The sequence below is a fragment of the Echinococcus granulosus genome (assembly GCF_000524195.1).
Source record: "Echinococcus granulosus chromosome Unknown EG_S00048, whole genome shotgun sequence".
Classification (NCBI taxonomy): domain Eukaryota; kingdom Metazoa; phylum Platyhelminthes; class Cestoda; order Cyclophyllidea; family Taeniidae; genus Echinococcus; species Echinococcus granulosus.
This window is the reverse complement of record NW_020170428.1, coordinates 19,888-41,586: the sequence shown is the minus strand read 5'-3', so window position 1 is coordinate 41,586 and position 21,699 is coordinate 19,888. Positions and strand designations below refer to the sequence as shown.

The following is a 21,699-nucleotide window of genomic DNA, read 5'->3' as shown; positions in this document are numbered from 1 at the left end:
ACCCTCCTCTATACATCCAGTGCGTGTCGCTGGAGCCCGGTGAATACCAGGTGTGTCCATTCTATGGAAGGAATTACTTGTAGAAGCTTTCAAGCAACGGCATTGGAGAGCAACTACGGAGCGCGCGGAAGAGACACACACCACACGGAAATGGTTAAAAAGGGAGGCACATTCTGGTAGGGAATACATGCTTTCCCTCAGACAGCTAACAACTCCACAATCCATCATTCCACCCATGCGCGGAACAACCTCCTTTTCGACATCTCCCCGTCGGCTTCAACTCCATCGGAAACAGGGGGGACTGGTAAATCAATGGTCGCAAGAGGGTTCTCTTCTCAAGGGGCCAACACAACATAGTTTACTACGTAAAAATAATCCAGTGAGAGTATTTCCCCTCCTCTTCTTCAAAGTGATGCATATCACCTCTTCTTCCCAGCCACGATGACAAAACACTCCTGTCAGGTGTCAAACTTGCACACGGGAGAGAGCGAAACAAGAGAAAAAAGGAAGGAAATGAGGAAAGAGGAAGAACCGACTCAACTTTATTCGCATCAATTACATCTTCCGTGTGTGCGTGTGTGTATGGTTCTCTTTCCACCTCTTTGGAGCAATAAGGAACTACCAAATAGTCCACCTATAAGTATGCCATCTACAAAGTATCAAAAATAGTACACAAATCTTAGCCAATTAAACGTCTGCTCTTCTCTCCTCTGGCTTCCCTGACTATCTTCGCGGTGCCTTGCGTCTGAGGCATTCACCGATGATTTGCACCTCTGCCTCACTGTTCACTGACTCTACCACTTTTTCCTCATCATCCTCCTCCTCCTCCGCCTCCGAATCCGTTTGCTCCGCATCCGGTCCCACCTCCTCAAAAGGTGGGATTTTCGCCTTGCAGCGCCTCTTCGTACTGGTGGAGGTGTATTTCGACGCAGAGGGACAGGTGGGAGCGTTCAGACAGCAGGAGCACTTTGGTCGAGTGGGTAGGCAAATTTTCTGACCGAAACCCACCAGCAGTTGATTCACGTCTGCCCACAGATCGCTGAATGAAGGGATAGAGAGAGACGGGGGGAAATTAGTGTGACAATACAATACACAGCAGTGTCACTTCTTCATGAATGAATAGACAACCCTTTTTCCCCTCTTCAAGTTCACTCACCCACATTTGCAACAATTCTGAAAATTACTAAGGCTTCCTCGACAACTCTTACGCCTTATTTCACGATTACTGCGTCAACCTTCCCAGTCGTCTGTGAATGCACGTACACCAAAACTACGGCTTGGTGATGCCACCCTTCTCAGCACTCCGAATGTAACTCCAATTCCCACGTCTTCAGGAGGAGTAGATGAGTTATGCACAGTCAAGGCGAGGAATCACTAACCGTGGAAGCCAACTCTCCAAAGCGACACGCGTCTCCTCAGGACTCCTTGTCTGTTTGGGCACCCAATGCAATCGGTTGACGATCCGATGAACGTGTGTATCCACTCCGATGCCCGTTACCTGATCCCATGCAAACTTCATGGTGAGATGCGCCATCTTCGGTCCAACGCCTAGCACAAGGAGAAGAGATTAAACCAAAAACTGTGTGCTGCTAGTACATACTACTTAAAATTGAATCTGAAGCCTTACCTGGCAACGCGAGAAGACCTGCTAATGACTTCGGAATGTCGCCATCGTGATCGTCGGTTAAAATTTGTGCAACCCGTTTAATGTTCTTCGCCTTTGTCTGAATACATCCACAAGGTGAAGAGGCGCTCACACATTAACGGTAGAAGTCGAATTAAAGCATCATGAAGTGATAATAAGGAAAATTACCCTGTAAAATGACACGGGTTGAAGGAGTTGAGCCAAATCGGTCTCTGAGATATTGCGCAAAGCGGTGAGATTGGCAACACCACGGTCAATTAGACGAGCCATCGCGCTGGACGTCACCTCGTCTTTCGTCTGTGAGGAGAGCATCAAACCGAGGAGGGTCTGCAATCGGAAGGTCTGTAGAGAAGGGAAAGGAAGCCAATTTAGATGTCACTTCGATGATGACGCTGAGAGTAACAGTGAGAAAAGAAACGTGATTCTCTTCGTTGGCCCATTCATGGATTTCGCAAGCCTTGCATCCGCTTGGCATCGCCTTCAAACCGCTTTTAGGTGATAGGTGAACTCAAGGACAAGGCGACCACATGGGAAAACAGACGCCTTCTCGCCTTTAGAGCACTTCCCCCCCCCCCTCCAACATTCTTGTTAGCACACAAAGACTTCTGGTACAACGGCCATGAACATGACCTCAACCCAGTCCTCACCTATCAAGCGGCTGACACACATTTGTAAGGTCACCCACTAACCGGTTGCTCTAGCTCCAACTGCAGACCCACTAACATGCGGGCGCATTCGCTAGTCGGTCAGTTAAAATTTCATTTTTGCGACAATTTTGATCTTAAACCACACACTGGGGCACATGATCAGAGAAGAGAAGGCTTGGACGACAAAACATACACTACAAAAGCAGCAGCCATACAGAGGAAGGGCGTGCTAATATTTCCAACCTAACTAAATCGCTACCAATTGCTCCTATGTGCCACGTCCCGACATTGCTACTTGAGCCCACGCGTTCCGTATGTGACAGAAAAGCCTTGCCTAAATTTAACCATTTGTAGCGTGTTCAACCGATTAAATAAATTGACTACTGGATTGAGATTATCTTATTTCTATCTATTGGATTTTTGAGGGCCGGTTCTTTGTGTGACACGATTTGGTGCTGTCGCGACTGTCAAACGGATGACAACTACACGTTACATGCACGTGATGAGTGGGCTCGGTTTAGGACGCCTGAAGTAGCGGAACAATTATCTGGGACAATAGACAAATCACTTTTTTAAGCCATCGGATTCCGAAACGCTCATGTTATCACGTCAGTGATGACAAACGTTGAACCGAATCGCATTACTCACAAGGGCCCCTAGGCTATCAGCCCTGAAAGATGTAACTTTCGAATTAATCTTAGACGAATGAACACAGATATTGTACAATCGCCTCCCTTTCATGATGTCGAGTGACCTTAATCGGGGGTTACGACAGTTATCCATATCACTAGGCTACGATACCCGATTAATTTGGGAGGAAATGCATACTTGTGTTCAAAATTTGTTTCCAGATGTTCCTAACTGACCGCAGAAGGCCTGAGCCTTGACCAAAGCGTTAATTTGTGATGAGTAAATATTATTTAGGATGAAAAGGCGATTACCGAGCCGGCAACAGCAGACTCCACGGCAAAAAAGATTTACAAAGTAGAAAACTAAAACCGAAAAATTCCCTAAACAAGTTTATCTCATAGCTAATAGATGAGAATAAGAAACCCGAGATGAAAAAGGCAGATGCAGCTTAATATTCCAAAAAAACGGCGCAAGCATAAGTCAACGCCTCCTATGGAAAAAAGCAAGGATTCCACAACTCAGTGAAGAGCTATTAGGTTTTAACTAGTAGGGTTTAAAAAATAATCCAGAGTTAAAGAAATCAAACCTTGGGATCAACATTTTTATCAGCCAGGGTGTGACAGCCCATTGAGTCGACAGGAGCGTCGGCTTTTTTGCGCATTAACAAGATGTTCTCGAAGGTGGAAAACCAGTCAGGCGGTTGCCAGCAAAGCTCGGAAACCAGATCCTCAATGTCAACTGTTGGAGTCGGGTTGACTCGTCGCCTAGTGCGTTTCATGGTCAGCGAAGTGGTACCGAAATGTCTTCGCAGGCTCAAAACCGGTGTATTGAAACTAAAGTGGTGTCAAAAAGTAGAAATGATTAGGAAAGTAAACGGATATCAGTTAAAAAGTTTCAAATAAAAAAGTACTGCAGTACGACAGTGAAATAAATCTTCGCACAAACCAACAAACATAAGCAGGAAAAGATCAAAATAGAGAAGACGTGGCAACACACAATGCATGATATGTTAGGGATAAAAGAGAAGGTATGAGTAAACACATTTGGAAGTATCTAAATCCGATGAACACAAAAAGGAACGAGAAACCAACTAGGAACCACGAGGCACTCAAGAAATTATCAGGACAACTCACACAATGTGAATCAACGCCGAATATCTCATTAATATAAACAAAGACTTAATGGCTAATTCACCCTAACATTAGCAAACCGTGAACAATAATGGGTTTATGAAGCAAAAAAAAGGTATAACGAAAATGTACAAACTGTTTTAATGCATGTTATTCTTAACAAACTTAATTTCAAACAATTTTTTGGTGAACATGAGCTAAAGTGCAGAAATATTTTAAAGGTTACATTTAGCCACTAACCTTAGGTTACTGCGTGTTTTTCATAATGGAAGACAAATGGCATCTTTTAGGGGACCATTTTCAATGGAGAACTCTAGAATTGACGCCTTAACGCAAATTTTCCCTGGTTCCTTACGCAGGTTGCAGAAATTGGCAAGCGCTTTACTATAAATTTGGGGCACAAACTTACCAAATCACATGCTTTTTATTTTGATTGGTCAGCGCACGGTGCCATACTCTAGAACAAAGCTCCAAAATATGTACATTCGACGAGTCAACCACGTTTGATCAATGATAAAACGATTTTTTGCGGTTAGTCACATACGTTTGGTATCCATATGCCATTTTTTATCTGCCCTTGTTCTTATCCCGCGAAAATCAAAACTAAATTGTCTATTCGTCCCGTCAGTTTCGATTGCTTCTGTGAAACTTCCGGCCATTGATCATTAGGGAACGCAGATAAAATCCAAACTATTGCTAAAGGTGCCCTAGCTTTTGGCATCTATTTAAGATATGGTACTTTTCCTGTAATGGTGGCGCGCAGAAACTCTGAGGAAGACTCCGAAGGAAAATCAGTTCAGGACAGCTCATCTGATACCAGCGAAGAAGACTTGGACTACTTAATCGACAGTGTTTTAGGAAACCTATCCGTTTATCCGTCTAACACCAAAGTAATGACAATCAAAAACCGGAAGGAACGTTCTAAACACGATCGTTCCGAAAAACCTTCCAATGTTGAATCGACTGCCTCGCCTCAAAATGAGTCACATACTTTTGGAGTAAGAAGACATACCTCAGGAAGTCGTGGACAAACGTCATCACGTATTCGTAACCGTCAAAACCGGGGTCACGCATCATCTACAGTCATGAGGCAAAACAGATACGCCTTTGCCCAATATGCAACAGCTGCGGATAGCCGACTTTCTCCTACTTCTGTAAATCGACACTGGTCTAATTCTAATGAACCCACAAAGAATATCCGCGATCGCTTGGTTGAGTGCTCTGAGGTTACTGATCTGGGAACTGGCAATAATAGTGAAGATGAATACGGTCGAGTGTCTGAGAATACTAGTCCGAATTCCTCAAAGGTTGTATATCTCATGTAGAAAATTATTCTCTTTAGTTGGAAGACAATGCTTTAGATCAGATTTTAAAGGAGAAAAAGGGCTGGAAAGTTGTGCGTGTCCATGGCGATGGCGCCTGCTTATTCCGAAGTGTTTGTACGTTCCGTCATTGATGAGTTTATTACCGATTTATTTAGCACACCAGGTTTTTGGTGATGAGGAAAAGCATGATATAATTAGGAAGCAGGTTGTCGATTACATGGTAGGTGTGGGTGGAAGCCCTCTAAATTCATTTTTCCATCCTCTAGTGCAAGAATCGCGAACACTTTTCTCAATACGTAACCGAGGATTTTGATCGCTATCTTCACCGAAAGCGACAACCTAATTGCTTTGGTAACCACCTGGAGATCCAAGCAATATCGGAGCTTTATAATCGACCTGTTGAAATCTACTACAACAATGTTGTTCCTATCAATGTTTTTCACGCCGAGTACTCGCATGACGTCCCAATTAGACTGGGTTACTACGGTCGAACGCATTACAACTCGATCATTGACCCTTGCAAACCGTCATTTGGTCATGGGTTGGGCATGCCTAACTACCAACCTGGGGTAACGCTATCTCTTTCTCCCCCGTCCTTACGTGTAACTTTAGCTGCCCGAAAAGGATCTTGTCAAGCAGGCAATTCGAGAATCGGAGACTAGTGAGTTGGAAGAAGCCATGCTGAGGGATAAGTTGGCTGAATCGGAGAACAAACAACTGGAGGACTGTATTGCTGAACACGTTTTGCGTGAATCCCTCTACGAACACATGAAGGCTCGATTAGATGGGCAGGTACTTCGACGGAGTTTAAAGCATATTTTCTTTTAACAACTAAGTGATACCTTAAAACAACAATCGGGGACAGTGATTGGAGTTCGAAATAGGTCCTACTTGTTTTTCGGTGAGAGGATGAATTAATTGAGATACACTCGTTAAATTGTTGTTTAAGTTGTTTACATTTAATCTTGGGACATTTAGTCGCTCCTTTTGTCGATTGCAAGACTCTGAAATTCCATTCCGTATGTCTTGCTAGAGGCCTTGCAGTAGTTGATCATTTTGCTTAAATGTAGTAGGTTCCAATCATTCAGATCCTCTCTGAATAAATAATCGGTGTTTTTGTTTATTCTGAATGAGCGAGATTAGTACCGTTTCCGGTAAGAACCAGTAAACTTTGATGTATTTGCATTTAGGGGAGAAGTTAATTCATACACTTCAGGTGATCAGGAAGTAGGATGAAATGTGCTTAATTCCACGAGATCCTGAGGCATTTTTGATAGCCCGTAATTCTGTCCTGGCGAAGGGTGCTGAATGCTTAACAATGCGATGTAAACATCTATTGTTGCTACTTCTAGGCAGCCGAGCGTCAACGAATGGCCTCGCCTCCTCAGTCTGTGTCCCCAGGGTTGCGGGAATCAACTCCCCCACCACTGTCTACCTCCAATCTAGTACCTTCATCGACATCTGCCTCCCAAGTGCCCTGTTCCTCCTCTTGTTCCTCTGCACTTCCCTCCTCCTCAACCTCTATCAAGCCCTCTTCCTCTAATACCGTCGTTGATGTTCCTGGTTCTGCTGCCACCTTGACGGCTGCTGCCGCTTCTGTCGCTGCTGCTTCCGCTTCCTCCGACCCGGCTGCCAGTGACTTCGCAGTGCTTCGATACATCCCTGCTAACATGCTGGGTGAGTCCTTGCCTTCGGCCAATTGGTTTAAGGTGGTAGTCCCAAATACTAGTTGGTAATTAATTCAGCCATCAACCACGCCCCACCTGGAAGTAATGGAGTGTAAACAGACCTCATTAATTCCCTCCCATCTTTTTTGACTTTGGTTTTTCTTGTCTTATTGATGTCCTTCTCGTAAATGTTAAATCACGCATTGGTAGCTAGTTTTTTTTTTTCATTTTACTCCATGTGACAACAGGACGCTCGGCTAGCATGATTCTCACCACCTTCACGTTCTACTCCATCGGTTTTTTCGTAAAGGCTTCATTTGTTCTCTTTTTTCCTCCCTCACCTACTCTCACCACCGTTTTTGGTGGGTTCTGTGCTAATTCCACTTCCCCTTCGCTCATCTTGCAAACGCCACGTGACCAAGCGGTGATTGTTCTGGAAGAAGTTTAAGCCCTTTTCAGCCTATTATTAGCAACTTCATTTCTTGTCAAGGCAGCCAATTAACTGCCCTGGGGCTGCATTGGATAAGGGGTTAGCTCTCCGGTGAAAGTAGCCTTAATAAAGATTGTGTTATGCACATAATTATCCTTTTTCCACGCTTCTTAGGGGAGTTATTCCTCCCGGACAAAAGAAGGAGAAAGAGCGAATGAGGCATGATGCACCGTGTAACGGCTGTGTGCGAGACTCCTTATTTTGTTCCCCTAAAAATAACCTCACCCCTCCCGTATCCACCCACTTTTCTTGTATTGCATAAATTTTTGATTTGTCTAATAGCAATGGAGTCAACTTTTATTCACTTATCCAACTTCAGACATGAGCGACGACGATGTGCTAGCGATGGTCTTAGAGCAATCTCGAAGCGAGTACATTGAGGGTCTGCGCGCGGCCTACCGGGGCGAAGATGACGATTTCGAGGAGCGTGGACGTCCCACCGCGCAGTCTTACTTCCGTCAGAACTTGGAACCCTCTCAGCCATCTGCTGCATTATCAAAGGACTATTCTAGCGGTAGTGGCGGTTGCGGTGGTAGTGACGATCCCAATCGTGACGTTAGAAGCTAGTCTTTCTGTGTACATAGGGTGAAAAGTGATCCCTGCTTAAAAGTGGTGTGGCCTTCCCATAAGGGTGCCATCACAGTTCTTCTCTCACGCTTATCCCTTTGAGTCCCGAATTCACCCTCTTGCAACTTTATTCAATTATTTTGTTGTGTTGCTGACTCATGGCAGGGTGACGGGGTGGCTTCAATTTTACGTGAGTATAATGATATCGATTTGAATTAGTAATGAAGGGGGCAGCACCTACTGTTGGGCAAGGCTAATAGTTCATTGCTTAATAAGTCTAGGCGAGGATGTCATACTCATTTCCCACAGTCTGTTCTAGGACCAAAATTGTGTATATGCTAACATTCCTCAAAATTACTTAAAGGACTAGTAGGGGTTAGGAAGCCCAAAAATAACGTAAAAAATTTTAACTTTAAATATAGTTGGTGGAAGAGTAAGTACGCAATTATATGTCAAATCAAACCACAATGCATTTGTTTACTTGTTAAGGTCAAACATTTTAATCAATCTTCATTTGTCGCGCTCGTTTCGAGGCTTCGCGCAGGTTATGAGTTCTTCTCCGTTGGATAACTGTAGAGAAGAGATACAGCAGTTAAGAAACTCCTTGAAGGAGGCTTTACGTGAGAAATATGAAGCTGCGCAGTGCGGATTAAAGCTACTTGAGGAAAAGGAAAGCTTGCAGGCAAAACTTGATGAGTCTGAAGAACTTCTTGAACAACTCAGAAGGGAGCTACAGTTAACTCAGGAGGTAACGCATGATTTTACGACACATTCCCCTAGAAATGTGATGAACAAAATGAACTTCATAGAAAGATGAACCGGGTGGGCTTCCAGGAGGAGGATGACCTCCTCAGTCGATCGGCCAATCGTGAAGAACAACTTTCGGGTCGCATTAGAGACCTTGAGCACGACTTAAAAAGTACCAAAGCAAAATACGAACGCCAAATGGCTGAAAATGACAAATTGCATCAAATGATGCAGGAAATTCAGGCTAAATATGATAGTGTTGAGAAAACTCGACTTGAACTTAAACAGGAGATAAAAGCAATGAAGGTCGTAGAAACGCGATTGCTTAGTGAGTTGGATGAACTGGAGTCAGAGAATTTGGAATTACAGAAGAATGTCTTGGCGCTGAAGACTAGTCAGGTTTGTACTCTCATTACTTATAATAATCTGCTTAGATTGAGTTTGAGAGTCTTAAGCATGAGCTGAAACGAGGCCAGGAGGAAAACGATCAAATGCACGTTTTACTAGAGGAAGTCACTCGGCTGAAAAGAATCACAGAGAAGTCGTTAGAGGAGGCCTTAGAGTCACTTCAAATCGAAAGGGAACAACGGCACAACTTAAAAAAGGAGCTTGATAGCCGTCTGGCTTATGAGTCGTTCTATCATCTTAATTCAATCCAAAATGGTCTCGCACAGTCTGCTCAATTACAATTATTCAATACATCAGAGTCATTGGAGCACTCAAATTCCAGTAGGTTTCAGTAGGAGCTTAATTTATGCATCATTATATATTCGTGCATGTGTACGTGCAAAAGCGCCTTGATTTTTTGTGCTTATAGGTGTCAATATTGCGCACAAAGGAGATGACTTGTTTTCTGAACTAAAGCTGAGTGAATCCACTCAGCTGAAAGCCGAGATGACGGAGCTTCAGCACAAGTTGGAAGAGGCACAGAGGTCCGCAGAACTTGCCTCTAGTGAGGTGAATTCAAAACAGGAGCGTATCAACCAGTTGCAGAATGAGCTCGATCTAGTCATGGGTGTACAACGTCGCGCCGACAATGAATTCGAGTCCAACGCGAATTCTGATGGCACTGATGCTGCCGCTACCACTGGTGGTGAAGAAGACTCAGCCTCTGCAGGACTGAAACGAACTCTTAGACAAACAGAGACTCGCTACTCTGTTGCCCTCCGACAAATTGCTAGCATGCAACACGAGTTGTGGCGTTATCAGGAGCTGGAGAAGGTGAACGCCGACCCGGCGTTGGCCGACGAAGAAGGATTAAAAGCAGAGGTTCTGCGGCTTCGCAAGGAGCTGGAGTGCCGAGCGGAGGAGATAAAGCACCTGGAGGAGCGGGTTGATAATGGTGCAGAGGAAGCGCAGCAGGCTGGGCTGAAAACGGCCGTTGTCTCAGTTTGTCTACGACGCGGTTTCGCCGACCTTCTCAAACTCTACATGCTCGTCTGTTCGGAGTTGAAGGAGACGCCATCAAAACAGGTAGGTGGCAGTGTCAAATTGGCTTTAAATGCGTTTTTGTGTTCCCCGTTTTTAGGTATTTCATTTATTTTGTGCGTGCTTGGGAGGGTAGACAGGAAAACCAGACCGATGGGTCTGTAGGAAGGGGGCTGATCTATTCTTCTAGTTAGATATTTAATGGTAGAGTTTATTGCCTCTGTAATTTAGCTCCCTGATTCCGCAATACCTGGGTTAGTAGATTGTGGGAGATGTTTGCTTTTGGTTAATTTTCCGTCTTCCTCTGCCCACCACACTTTGCGAATGGAAGTAGATTCTTTTCATCTAAAACTATGAAGAATGCCCTTTATCCCTACATGGAATGGGGTGCTTTAAATAGTACCAACATGTTGCATGGGCTGTGCTTTTTTGTTTACTCTGTGATCAAGGCAATTTGACCGAAGCGTGCACTTGGCTTCCACGTTGCCTGTTTCCAAGCACGCACAATCCTGAAGCAGCAAAATCAAGAGAATTGAGGTTTTCCTTATCTTTCCCGAGAAATAGAGCTGTCTTTTTTGCTTACTTGGATATGAAAAGTAATAAAATTTCCCGTTTCGTGTGGTATTTTATTCTCATGGTTTGAGTGTGTGTGCATGTGCATATAACTCGATGGGAGGCCATTATAAGTTCACTCGGAGGAGAGGCACTTGCGACCCATCTCATTTCACATGACACAGGGTGCCACTTCATCTCGGTTCTTTCCCTTTTCGCTCCCACTTACTTCACTGGAGAAAGATCTTTCTGGATCATCTGTAGTCTTTACGATTTTGTCTTTTTGGAATAACAAGTTCCAGATGAACTTGGACAGTAACGGAAAATACTAGTGGAAAGTCTGTTTTGCCATGCGAGGGTGTAGCTAGCCAATGCCACCTCAAGAGAATATCCCTTCATCAGGGGGTTCCAGTTTCTCCAGAACTGTTGTTTACTGAAGGTTTCTATCAAGCGTACACCCTTCTCTCTTCATGGTTCAATCGCCTTCCACTTTGAATGTTCCCCTCTAATGAATAGCTCGTTCACTTCTGCCTTTGAACCTGTCTTTTGTCCCTCCATATTTGTTTGAGTCTCTTCCTATTCTGTTTACAGGTCTGCGAGCTAGCCGCTCGTGCCAGTGTTTCTCTGGACGCCAACGCGTCTACCGATGATTCCACAGCTTCTGATCCTACTGTGGATGCTTCAGCCGCCGGCACAGCAGTGTCCACATCTCCGACTTCCACGGAGCAGGTCAGTCCAGAGATGCTGGCAAAGCAAGTGGAAGATCACATAGCTATTGTGAGTCATCTGCGTCGCGCTGTGCAGATGTACGCGGAGAAGAACGCTCGTCTTGCTCAAAATGTGAGTTTTAAAGTCTTTGTATGTCTGTCTGTGATGGGGAAAAGGGTGTGGTCTGCTGTCATTTCCTTGCACACCAATGCGATTGGACTTGCTCTACCCTCAAACCAGCCTGCATCATCCTGCAGCCCTTTCCTCATGGATGACAAATTTTACCACGCCTACGCTTCTTCTACGCCATAGCAGCGGTGGTGTGATTTTTTATTTATTGTGTATTTACTTACTCGTTCTGAGTCACAGCCCGAAATCAGTCGGTGCGTTCACGTGTGTGGTAAATTCCATCACCTCGTCATCTATTGGCTACTTTTTACTTTCTCTCTGCTATCGCCCTTAGCAACGATGTTCTGTTGCGCGGTTACGTTTATTGGCGTAGCGCCCAAATTAATTCTAGAAACAGAAGTACAGTAGGGCTAGCTGCAGAGCCATATGGTAGCATTAGGCAGTCGGCTGTGCTCGACAGAGGGAATGTTCCCCTCACCTTTTTGCCCTTTTTAATGTGGTCCTATCGCCTGTCGGAGTTAGTCCCAATTCCCTTGTGTCGTAAGGACACGACTTGGTGTCATCATTTACTGTAAACTAATAACGCAGTATTGAATTAGCTAAATTGGGGCAGGTTTTGGTTGCCAACATTCTGGTACCTCAAGTCATTGATGCAGCGGCGTGTGGCGTTGGAAGCGTTCCTACCATCGGTGTGCAGGTCGAACTGAGTATTTCCTTGGCGGCTTTTAACTGTCCATCGGACAGAAACCTACTTCAAGCTGGCTTGATCGATAGACAGAAGTTGGTAGCCAGGGGCGTCGGCCTAGTATAGACACGAAAACAAAGACGAACACCCATTCGCGTACGCAGGTTTGCACACTCTACTACGCACACGTAATCACACGCGGTAAAAACAGGTATTCTTGCCCATACAGCTCCGTTGCTGTTTTGTGTGACTGGACCTTCTCCTTGTGATGGCTAGCAGGTAAGACGTTTGAATGATTGGCGTAGTTGTTTCAAAAGCAACCGATTGGACGTCTGTCGGCACCGATTCCGTCCAGCTAGACTCAGCCTGCGCGCGAAACGCCCGGTTAAATTGTGAAGGAGGCGCATCCAGGTTACCATTACACACCTGCAGTCTGTTCTAGGTTGATTCACTCGTTCTGCATCGAAGTTCTATCCAGGATTGTATAAATGTAGTAAAGGGCCAATCGCCTGTCCAGAGCATCTGGAATTTGGGCTTTGTGATTAGACACTAGTCTTATAATCCTCGAATTCTGATTGGTTAGTTGTCATCTTTAGGCCACCAATGGGAGCTCGAAGCGGACGGACGAGGCAGTGGAGGAGTTGCAAGCGGAGATTTTGCAATTACGTAGTAAATTGTCCATCAAGCGCGAGCAGGTGGCCTCGCTGCGCAGTGTTCTTAAGAAGAACAAATCGGTGGCGGAGACGGCATTGGCCAACTTAAAGCAGAAGTATGAGAATGAGAAGGCCATTGTTACGGATACGCTGCGCGCTCTGCGCAGTGAGTTGAAGATGCTGAAGGAGGACGCCTTCACGTACACCTCTATTCGGGCGATGTTCACGGAGAAGCATGAGGAGTTTGTGCAGCAGATGGATCAGTTGCAGCAGAAATTGAATGTGCGTTTAACCTTTTTCCCACCATTCAGATCTTGCATACGAGAATTTAAGTGGTAGGAACTGAAATAACCATTCCGTATTTGATTTGGGGCATCTCTTCTTGCCAATAAATCCGCCTTACCTTCCTGTATCCGTAAATCCGTCTGTCCACCCACCCAACCACCCTGCACAAATTCATTCATCCATCTACTATTTCAACGATCATTGAACAGAGCTTAGAAATATCTTCATGAATTGAGTAGCCAGCAATATGAAGTAACCTTTCCCTTCCTCTCTCCTTTTTACTTCCTTTTTTTTTTCAATTGAAGATTTATTAGCTTGCTAAGAGTAGGAAGAAAGGTCCTGGCGGTGACTTTGATATACTCCTTTTCCGAATCCAAAATAAAAAACAGCCTGCAGTGCTAGTCGTGTATCCTCTTTTCAATTCCCTCCCAGCTTGTTATGCAACCGTAACTACCGCCCACCTTTTGTTTATTCTGTCAGACTTGGGCGATCTTTTCACTTTTTTTGCAAATTAAACAAAAACATTCCCGTTGGAAGCATTTTTCTATTTAATTATTAACTGATTGGTTCATCACCTGACCAATCATACCTTTGTCCTTTCCAGAAAGCCGAAGAGGAAAAGAGGACACTCAATTCCATCCTCCGATTGGCTATTCAACAGAAACTTAACCTTACTCAGCAACTTGAAGCCTTAGAAATGGAACGCCTTGCTGCCAATCCCGCCTCTGCTCGTATGGCCGCGGAGGCAGCTCCTGTAATTCCAAAATTATGTATTGTTTTGTCCCACCATAAACCGGGGGTGGTGGTGTGCGTCTTCTCGGAATTTTATTGGTTGTGAATGTCCATGAGGCGACTCCAAAGTGCACACTTATTGGCTACCCTTTGACCTTGTAGACTACTGTCCACGTGGAGTGTGTCCACAGAGCAGCGTCTCTGGGCAGCAACCCTGTGGCAGATTTGTAGCCTCGCGAGTACGTAGCACCGCTTTTCGTCGCGCATGTTCCCCCCCCCCCCTGTATTTACTCTGCATGACGCCATCCAAGACTGCTTCTGGTGGCGCAAGCATGGTGTCGTTAGGTTTGAAGCCTCCGGCTTCAATCAGAATCACAGGCCCTTTCGCCTCCGATTACGGCTGTTTTTTTGCTAACTCTGCTCTAGAGCACCCATTAACCCGTCTTTCTGAGATCCTCACGTACCTTTGAAAAGTAGCGCTGTACAACTGCGCAATTAGACTCTGTTTGTAACGAAGTGGAGTATCTTAAGTAGGCTTTTCAACCCCAGAAGCTATCTGAAGCCGGACTAATGCGCAGTGATTTGCGTAATTTGGTGAGTCCAGGTTGATGACCCTTCTCGACCTTCTTGTCTCTCGTGTCTGATGCCTTCTAATCAGCGGAAGCTGTCTCCTGCACCACGCCTTTTTATAGCAATGCCAACCCTCCCCCTCCCTTGATCCTTCTGGCCATGATATTCACGTGTAACACCTACCGGTAATCCGAGTGGTCTTTCCTCAGGCCGCTTGGCCTACTTATAATCCCCTACTTAGTAGTATATGCTAGGGAACTGGGATAAAATTGACTGTAAGTTGCGTCTTCAGACGTGAATTCTAGGGGGCGATTGCATTGGCAGTCCATCCAAAGTCGGTTGGCAGCAGTATGAACCCAGGATAAGAGGTTCCGATTAATTGGGTTGCCAATTTACAGCACGTCTACTGAAATGGCAAATTAATAGCGTGCGCGAGTGTGCGTGCTGGGTGAGCCTACTCATATGTGCTTATAAGTAGCAGCACTTGATTGCGCTATGATGTCGGGGAGTATTCGATGAGGCAGGATTAAGTTGGCAGCATGATGATGATGACCTACTACCTTCTCAAGTGCCTGACCAGTGGAATGCGTACTTACGCACTGCGTCCGCGTTTATTTTTTTCAGCAACTGCGTCTCTACGCTGGAGTAGATCCTACCACCGGGGTCACTACCGCACCACCGATTTTCACACCTGCTGCCGCCGCCGCAACCCCGCAGGCGGCTCCACAAACGCCGTTGGTATCCCCTCCGCCAACCGCTCCGTGGCTGCACGCTGCCCCCCAGCTCCATTGCCCCCCTCATCCCGTTGCCGCGGCCGCAACTGCTTTCAATTTCGCCACCGCTGCAAGCCCTCGAACCCCCGTGACACAGCCTCCAGTCTTCCCTTCTCCTGTCACTGCTCCGCATCTACTTAAAGTCAATAACAGCAATGTAGTTGAGTCTATGCTTGTTGTGATTTGACAAGTTGCGCAGCCGACGTTTTTTTCTCACACAAGCGGCTTAATTTGCCTCCCTTTGTTCAGCGTCCACAGGTTCGGCCGAGGCGTCAACAGAACGACGTAGAGTAGCTGCTCTGTAGACGCGAGGTCGTTGTTGCGCATCTCGTCTCGCCACTTCACGTCACGTCTCTTCTGCTCGCGCGAGGGCAGTTGATTCTCGCTCCCTAGGTTTATTCCACTTTCGTCCACATCACCGCGTGTCGCATCTTACCCCGATTTCGATCACTCTCTCATCCCCCTGCCTCCTCCTCCTCCTCGTCTTTTTCTTGGCATCTTCTCAGTTGTACATTGACTTCAGTGATACCTGCATATACACAGTTCAATCTACTTACTCTGCAACTTGGATTGTTCCCCTTCTCTCCTGGTTTTTCGTGGAAGTGGCAATCTCCGGAGGGAGAGGAAGGGATATGTCATTTTTAGAGGCATCTCAAGCGCTGTCAATACTGATGGGAAAGTCAAAGAGGTGTAGGTCTTGTGGGTTATTCAGGTCGAAATAGGAATGCTGTCATGGTTGCTCTATGCGTGGAAATGAGTGACAAGTGAAATGCGGTGCCGGGGTGGGTCATGTCCCCACATCACCCATAGGAAGGGAGGGGGGGGGGGGAGATGGCAGACGAGGGTGATAAAGGCACGGGAATTGGTGTCGGTGGTGGTGGGTTCTGGTTGGTGGTCTCAGCTGGCAATACAATGAAAACGGCGTGTGGGTCTGGGCGCTGTTTAAATGACCTTCCAGGTTGGTTCGCCTATGCAGAACAAAAATTTTCCAATGTTTACGATTTCCAAATGGCGAGAAAAAGTTCGGAAGTCCCAGTTTGATAAAAGCACTGTCTACAGAAAGAAACAAAAAACTAAGATGCAGTAATTCCTTCTCTGGATGATTGCAGTGCTAGAGGCACCGAGCACATAGAGGAAATTGTAAAAATTCCTGCGAAGTAATGGAGAGAGAAGAGGGCGTGTGATTGCACGACTGTATGCGGGGAGCAAGGGTTTCATTAACACGCATTTGTGACCTTTTGATTGGCTCTGATATTGGAGAGAGGAACGAGGTCCCACGGTTCGGTTCTTAAGCGTTATTCAACACTTAAGAATACAAAGCAATAGAGGATCAGAATATGATGGGTTTGTGGAGAGTTTCAAGGTTTCCATCATTGGAGAACTAGGATGATAAGAGATGGAACAGTCGACACTTCGTAGGAGGGCATCATGACAGATAACAATACATTAATGAAAGGAAAGGAATCAACACTCGACAGAAGTAGTAAAGTAGTGGTGGAAGAAGGCCTTGAGAGATTGATGAAAAGAGTGATCCACACTTCTTTATCCACAAGCATTGCGGATTGGGAGGACGGCGGAATAGCTTCACTACTAAGTAGGACTATGGGCATCCACCATCATGTCAACAGCATGAATCCCTTCTCATACCATCTATGCCACCTTGAAGACGATGATATTTTGAATCGTCGCACTAAATCCTCATCACATCAGCCCATTCATCCCGTCCACTCGATTGATGGGACACCAGGATTCCACTGCATCAAGGCAAAGTACCACAGACAATTGGAACGGATCCTCTGAACAGAAGACTGACTTCATCCCTCACCTGCCTAATGTGTGTCAAGGAGACACAGATCACACTTATCACTGAGGTTAGGGGAGAACAGAAAAAGCCAACAATCGTTGTATCAAGAAGTCGTGTCTGTTGCAGTCATTCTTCGTGTAGAAGCAGTGTACGATATCGGCTTCTTTGTTGGGATATCTGAAGGGAAAACTAAAAAGAAAAGAAAAACCGAACCAGCAGTCAATTCAATCCACTGCTTCCTCCAACTGACAACAATACGGCGTGCTGTTACATTCAGTGAACTTAATGAACAATGCTCTGGGTCTTCCATCCCATGGTGCAGCCCAATTGTCTTCCAACATTGGCTCTACAAATAAACACTAAGTAATTCCAGCCTACACTAGGTCTTCCAACTTGCCTCCAGCGAATCCACCCGACTCGTCCCTGCAATTAACACTGGCTGTCAGACGTTCGAATAGGGCACAAGGCAGCCACCTGATGATCCCTTACACAGCATCTTCCAAAATAGCAACAACGCTGACGATTTCGGTGGGAGAGAGAGAAGACCAACAGCGTCAGTGAAAAATGGACCACCACAACGCAACTCTTCTATTGTACCCATAGGAGAGGAGATGTATTGTGGTTTAAGATCCCACTTCTTCCATGATCACTATTTCAAGATTCATTTTCGTTAAACCTTCCATTATGTGCGTGTGGGGGAAAGGGTTGTACGCACGTCCTTTCGCCAAATGCAGAGACGACCATGCTGCAAACATTGTCTGCAAGTTCACCTTCAATTCAAAAAATACAGCGCATGCGATTGGGGAACAATGGATGCCCTGAATCCTCCAACACATGTCCTCCATTGCTGCAGACATGATCGGCTTAACCAATCCACACACCTTGGCGTCGAAGTCACCGACTACTCCTCGTCCAATGAGTAGAGAACGGCAGAGTGAGGTGATAGGACATCCAGATATCAGAAGAAAAAGATTTGTCTGGTTAGTAGAAACTATGCAGTGACCATTCCCTCTGCATCACACAACCCAAGCAGCGGTCATGAGCATTCATAGCTGTTATCACAACTGTCACATCAAAAAGATGAGCAGGCAATTCATTTCACATCCATAGATGAACACCTGATGCACCGCAGCAATATCAAGTGGTGAATAATGAATAAGGAATGGAAATGAGTCTTATCACTCACCTACTCGTTACTTGCTCTACATACACGTAGAAGCTGCACTAAAAGGGAAGAAGAAGGAATGGTGGAAGGATGCAGAAATCGAGCAACCAGATGCCCCACAACGTAGAGGGAAGGGGCTGAAAAAATTGCGAAAATGACCATGGCAAGCTAACCATAAAATCGGCAAATGGCGCCCTTCAGCTGGTATTTTCACTTGGCCAAATACATCACAGTTTCCGTGAAATTAATGTTGTATGCAAATTCAATGATTTTTTAACCATCACAGAACAGCAAATACTCTGTGGCATTTCACCTCGCTCCAACAACAAACTAGTACCTGACCATGAAGATGGTTTGTAGCTAGAACAATCCAGCTCAAGACGCCTTCGCACCGCCTTTATTCACGAGTGATAAGGCTTCCTAAAGAATTAAATAATTTTAAAAGCACCAACCACCGCCACAACACACCTGTTTAAAACAAACTGACAAACGCATACAGCATGACCTCCACACGACACAAGGCAAACTTAACGCAAAGCACCCACGCCTGCATTTACTTCAGGCCCAAACTATTATATCATGGCAGACAAAAGCCCACGAATAGAAGAAGGGTCGAGAGCCCAACAAAGATTCCCGCAACGACGCACTGTTACATCACCTACCATACATGGGGTGAAAAAAATCGCTCGCGTCGCAAAATTCACACATAATTACAATTTGCATTGGCAGACGACCATAAAAAAAGCACTCGAAATACCCGATCACAATACAATGTAGGTGCGAGAAGCATTGTTTCAACAGAATAAATTCAAGTGATACAAGTAAAGGTTCAAAGAAACGACAAAAGTGTATCCATTCCACATCCAACTATGAAACAACGTCTTCTAGTCTACAGATAGCCAAAAATTCATTAAAAAAAATGCAATCTCTCATCCCCTACATCTGTGAGTCGAATCAAAATACTACCTTCAAGAAGGCGTCAATAACAGCGTTCGGTAGGCAGTCAACTGGCAAGAGAAGGTAGGCAAGTGAGAATGCCGGTGAACACGTGACGCATACGATGGCACTGCACATAGTCATCAATGCCACATTTGTCCCGTCACCGCTTCCAACAACCAGCAAGACTAACCACCCCTAAGGCGCAAGGCGAAGGGGCTAATGAGGGCATGAAACAGCGCATCGCGATACACGAAGCGCCACCACACCAAAACCATATGACCTGCGAACACTCGCATCTGGCAGAGACATCAACCAAACTTCGGTGAGGGGACGATGAAACACCCGGCAGTGAATCATCCTTATTCCATAATGCCTCCAAAGGTGACTGAACACACGACCCCATGCCACTGCAGGCCATGAACGAAGTAACCGCCTCCTCAGTACCCTACATCTCAAAGCATTCCGATGAATATGGACATTCACACGAACGTCTCTCACCTGACGTCCTACAGTTCGCGGTATCACATCCCACAAAACAGGAGACAACACTACGACTCTAACCAACTTGAAGCTCTCAATCGCGGATTGATGACCACACTGTGCATCGCAAAACAATGATTGACCAGAGAGACAGACAGACAGACAGACAGAAGCACCCACGCAAGCGCGTGGAGGAATAAGCAACTAACCATCTAGTTGGGAATGGATGAGTGAAATATGGAAATAGAAATGCGCCATTCATTGCAGTGCTTGTCAATCCACGCCAACTGAAATGCGATTCCATTTTCCCACATTCCGCAGATGCACGCCACACACCCCTCTCCACGAATAGAGAAACTGGATAACGTGAATACTACTGATTCAGTAGCGAGTACCACACGAGCTCACGTGTGGTGTCAACCCACGGAAAGCAGGCGGAAAGATGCCACTCGAGGCATCCGACCCGCCGACACAAAGACATCTCACCAAAACGGAAGAAACGCAAAAACACCAATCACCTCAACGATTTGAAACCTGATTCATTGAGGCTACTAACGCAAACACGAACACCAACTCAAAACATTTAACCAAATCAACACTTCTCCGCCCTTCCCTGACACCCACCCCAGGCACACAATGAAACCAAGGAGAACCATATACACACAAATCACGTAAAACACTACTACAACAATCAATCACCAATTCATGTAAGCAAAACGAACAACCAACCACCACAAACCACGCCGCCCTGGCCAAAAACAACCAAGAGGAAGAACAACAACAACAGCAATGTATTTCCCGAGAAACTGACAAAAACACTATTAAACGCCACTAATGCAAAAACAACCACATTTTAAACCACAAAAAACTGAAAATAAACATAAATGTATAAGAAAGCACCCAACCTGAATGCGCCATACTGAACTACGCTACACCGAGGTGTAGCTCGCACGGACGCATCCACACAGACGCCAATCACCTCCTCTCCCCACTTCGCCCCTCCTTCGTTCCACCAACTCCACAAATTAAAACACGAATGCACGGAGAGATGGCACGAGAAGGCATAGGGACAGAGGCCGTGATTAATGCGAATGTGTCTCAGATACGGCCGCACTCCTCACTTTACCGACCCATTCTCGGTGGGATGGAGGGCTGAGTGGACCCTGGCAGTTTCACCAAGCAGAACGCCAAATAAAGATAAGCAAAACCGCCGATACCGATGACACAGCACCCTCCCAACCAATCAATGGGAGGAAGGGTGCCATTTATTATTACCGCCTTACTCTCTCAAACAAACAGTCGCTGCAACAAGGGTAGAGGGATGTAAACAGAAAACGTCTACTCAGGCACCGCGATTTCCCCAGAATTGATCTTCTCAATCACTGCCTGCGGTGTCTCCCCGTCGATGGAGCAGCCGATAGAACGCGCAGTGCCTGCACACCACAAAGAGCAATTTCATTCGATCCCAATCAGTAGCGCGAAGACGCAAAGGATGACCAAGGGGACAGCAGAAGGGAGGAAAGAAAAAGGCAATTAGGCAAACACGCAGAGACGTAGTAGTGGTATTGGCACCCGTCAAAGCGAGTGAGGGAAGGGGAGATAAAGGGAAAGACTCACCCAACACTTCTTTCACGGTGCCTGCAAGATCTCGGGCCAGTGAGCGCGGCCGCATGATGCGCGCCACCTCAAGGACGTCAAGGAAGGTGATGCTGCCATTGTGCTTTATGTTCTTCACTTTCTTTCGATCGCGCACCGGCTCCTTCAATGCTTTAATCAGCAACGCCGAGGTGGTGGGCACAAATGATACAGTTGCTTGCCGGTTCTGGATGGTCAACTTCACCGTCAGTCGGAGACCCTTCATATCCGCCGTCTCCTTGGCGATGTCCTCCGCCACCTTCTTGGGCGGCAGACCTAACGGACCCAGTTTGGGCGCCAGCGCCGACGTTGC

General features: G+C 45.9%; 5 protein-coding genes across 5 annotated transcripts; 3 read left to right on the top strand and 2 right to left on the bottom strand. All coding sequences in view use genetic code 11, as the record gives it.

The window, feature by feature from the left end:
• Positions 1-723: 723 nt before the first annotated feature.
• On the bottom strand, positions 724-4,084 carry EGR_05902 (Endonuclease III-like protein; the record flags this gene model as incomplete). Its single annotated transcript, XM_024495151.1, has 6 exons — positions 724-1,039; positions 1,380-1,548; positions 1,628-1,724; positions 1,814-1,987; positions 3,509-3,755; positions 4,056-4,084. The coding sequence occupies 6 exons, from the start codon at positions 4,082-4,084 to the stop codon at positions 724-726; spliced, it is 1,032 nt and encodes a 343-aa protein (XP_024350370.1).
• A 717-nt stretch (positions 4,085-4,801) lies between these two features.
• EGR_05901 (Protein bicaudal D) lies at positions 4,802-15,657 on the top strand (the record flags this gene model as incomplete). Its single annotated transcript, XM_024495150.1, has 19 exons — positions 4,802-5,359; positions 5,395-5,491; positions 5,533-5,597; positions 5,644-5,946; positions 5,990-6,169; positions 6,730-7,054; positions 7,293-7,406; positions 7,854-8,089; positions 8,646-8,849; positions 8,882-9,247; positions 9,283-9,577; positions 9,666-10,321; positions 11,420-11,668; positions 12,279-12,470; positions 12,947-13,285; positions 13,893-14,058; positions 14,183-14,259; positions 15,215-15,520; positions 15,613-15,657. 19 exons carry the CDS (start codon positions 4,802-4,804, stop codon positions 15,655-15,657), a joined length of 4,773 nt encoding a protein of 1,590 aa, XP_024350369.1.
• Positions 15,658-16,791: 1,134 nt separating this feature from the next.
• Positions 16,792-17,163, top strand: EGR_05900 (hypothetical protein; the record flags this gene model as incomplete). The annotated part of the gene is made up of 1 exon (XM_024495149.1): positions 16,792-17,163. The coding sequence occupies one exon, from the start codon at positions 16,792-16,794 to the stop codon at positions 17,161-17,163; it is 372 nt and encodes a 123-aa protein (XP_024350368.1).
• A 2,251-nt stretch (positions 17,164-19,414) lies between these two features.
• On the top strand, positions 19,415-20,907 carry EGR_05899 (hypothetical protein; the record flags this gene model as incomplete). Its single annotated transcript, XM_024495148.1, has 2 exons — positions 19,415-19,593; positions 20,697-20,907. The coding sequence occupies 2 exons, from the start codon at positions 19,415-19,417 to the stop codon at positions 20,905-20,907; spliced, it is 390 nt and encodes a 129-aa protein (XP_024350367.1).
• A 182-nt stretch (positions 20,908-21,089) lies between these two features.
• On the bottom strand, positions 21,090-21,612 carry EGR_05898 (60S ribosomal protein L12-3; the record flags this gene model as incomplete). The annotated part of the gene is made up of 2 exons (XM_024495147.1): positions 21,090-21,184; positions 21,369-21,612. The coding sequence occupies 2 exons, from the start codon at positions 21,610-21,612 to the stop codon at positions 21,090-21,092; spliced, it is 339 nt and encodes a 112-aa protein (XP_024350366.1).
• Between the last annotated feature and the right edge of the window lie 87 nt (positions 21,613-21,699).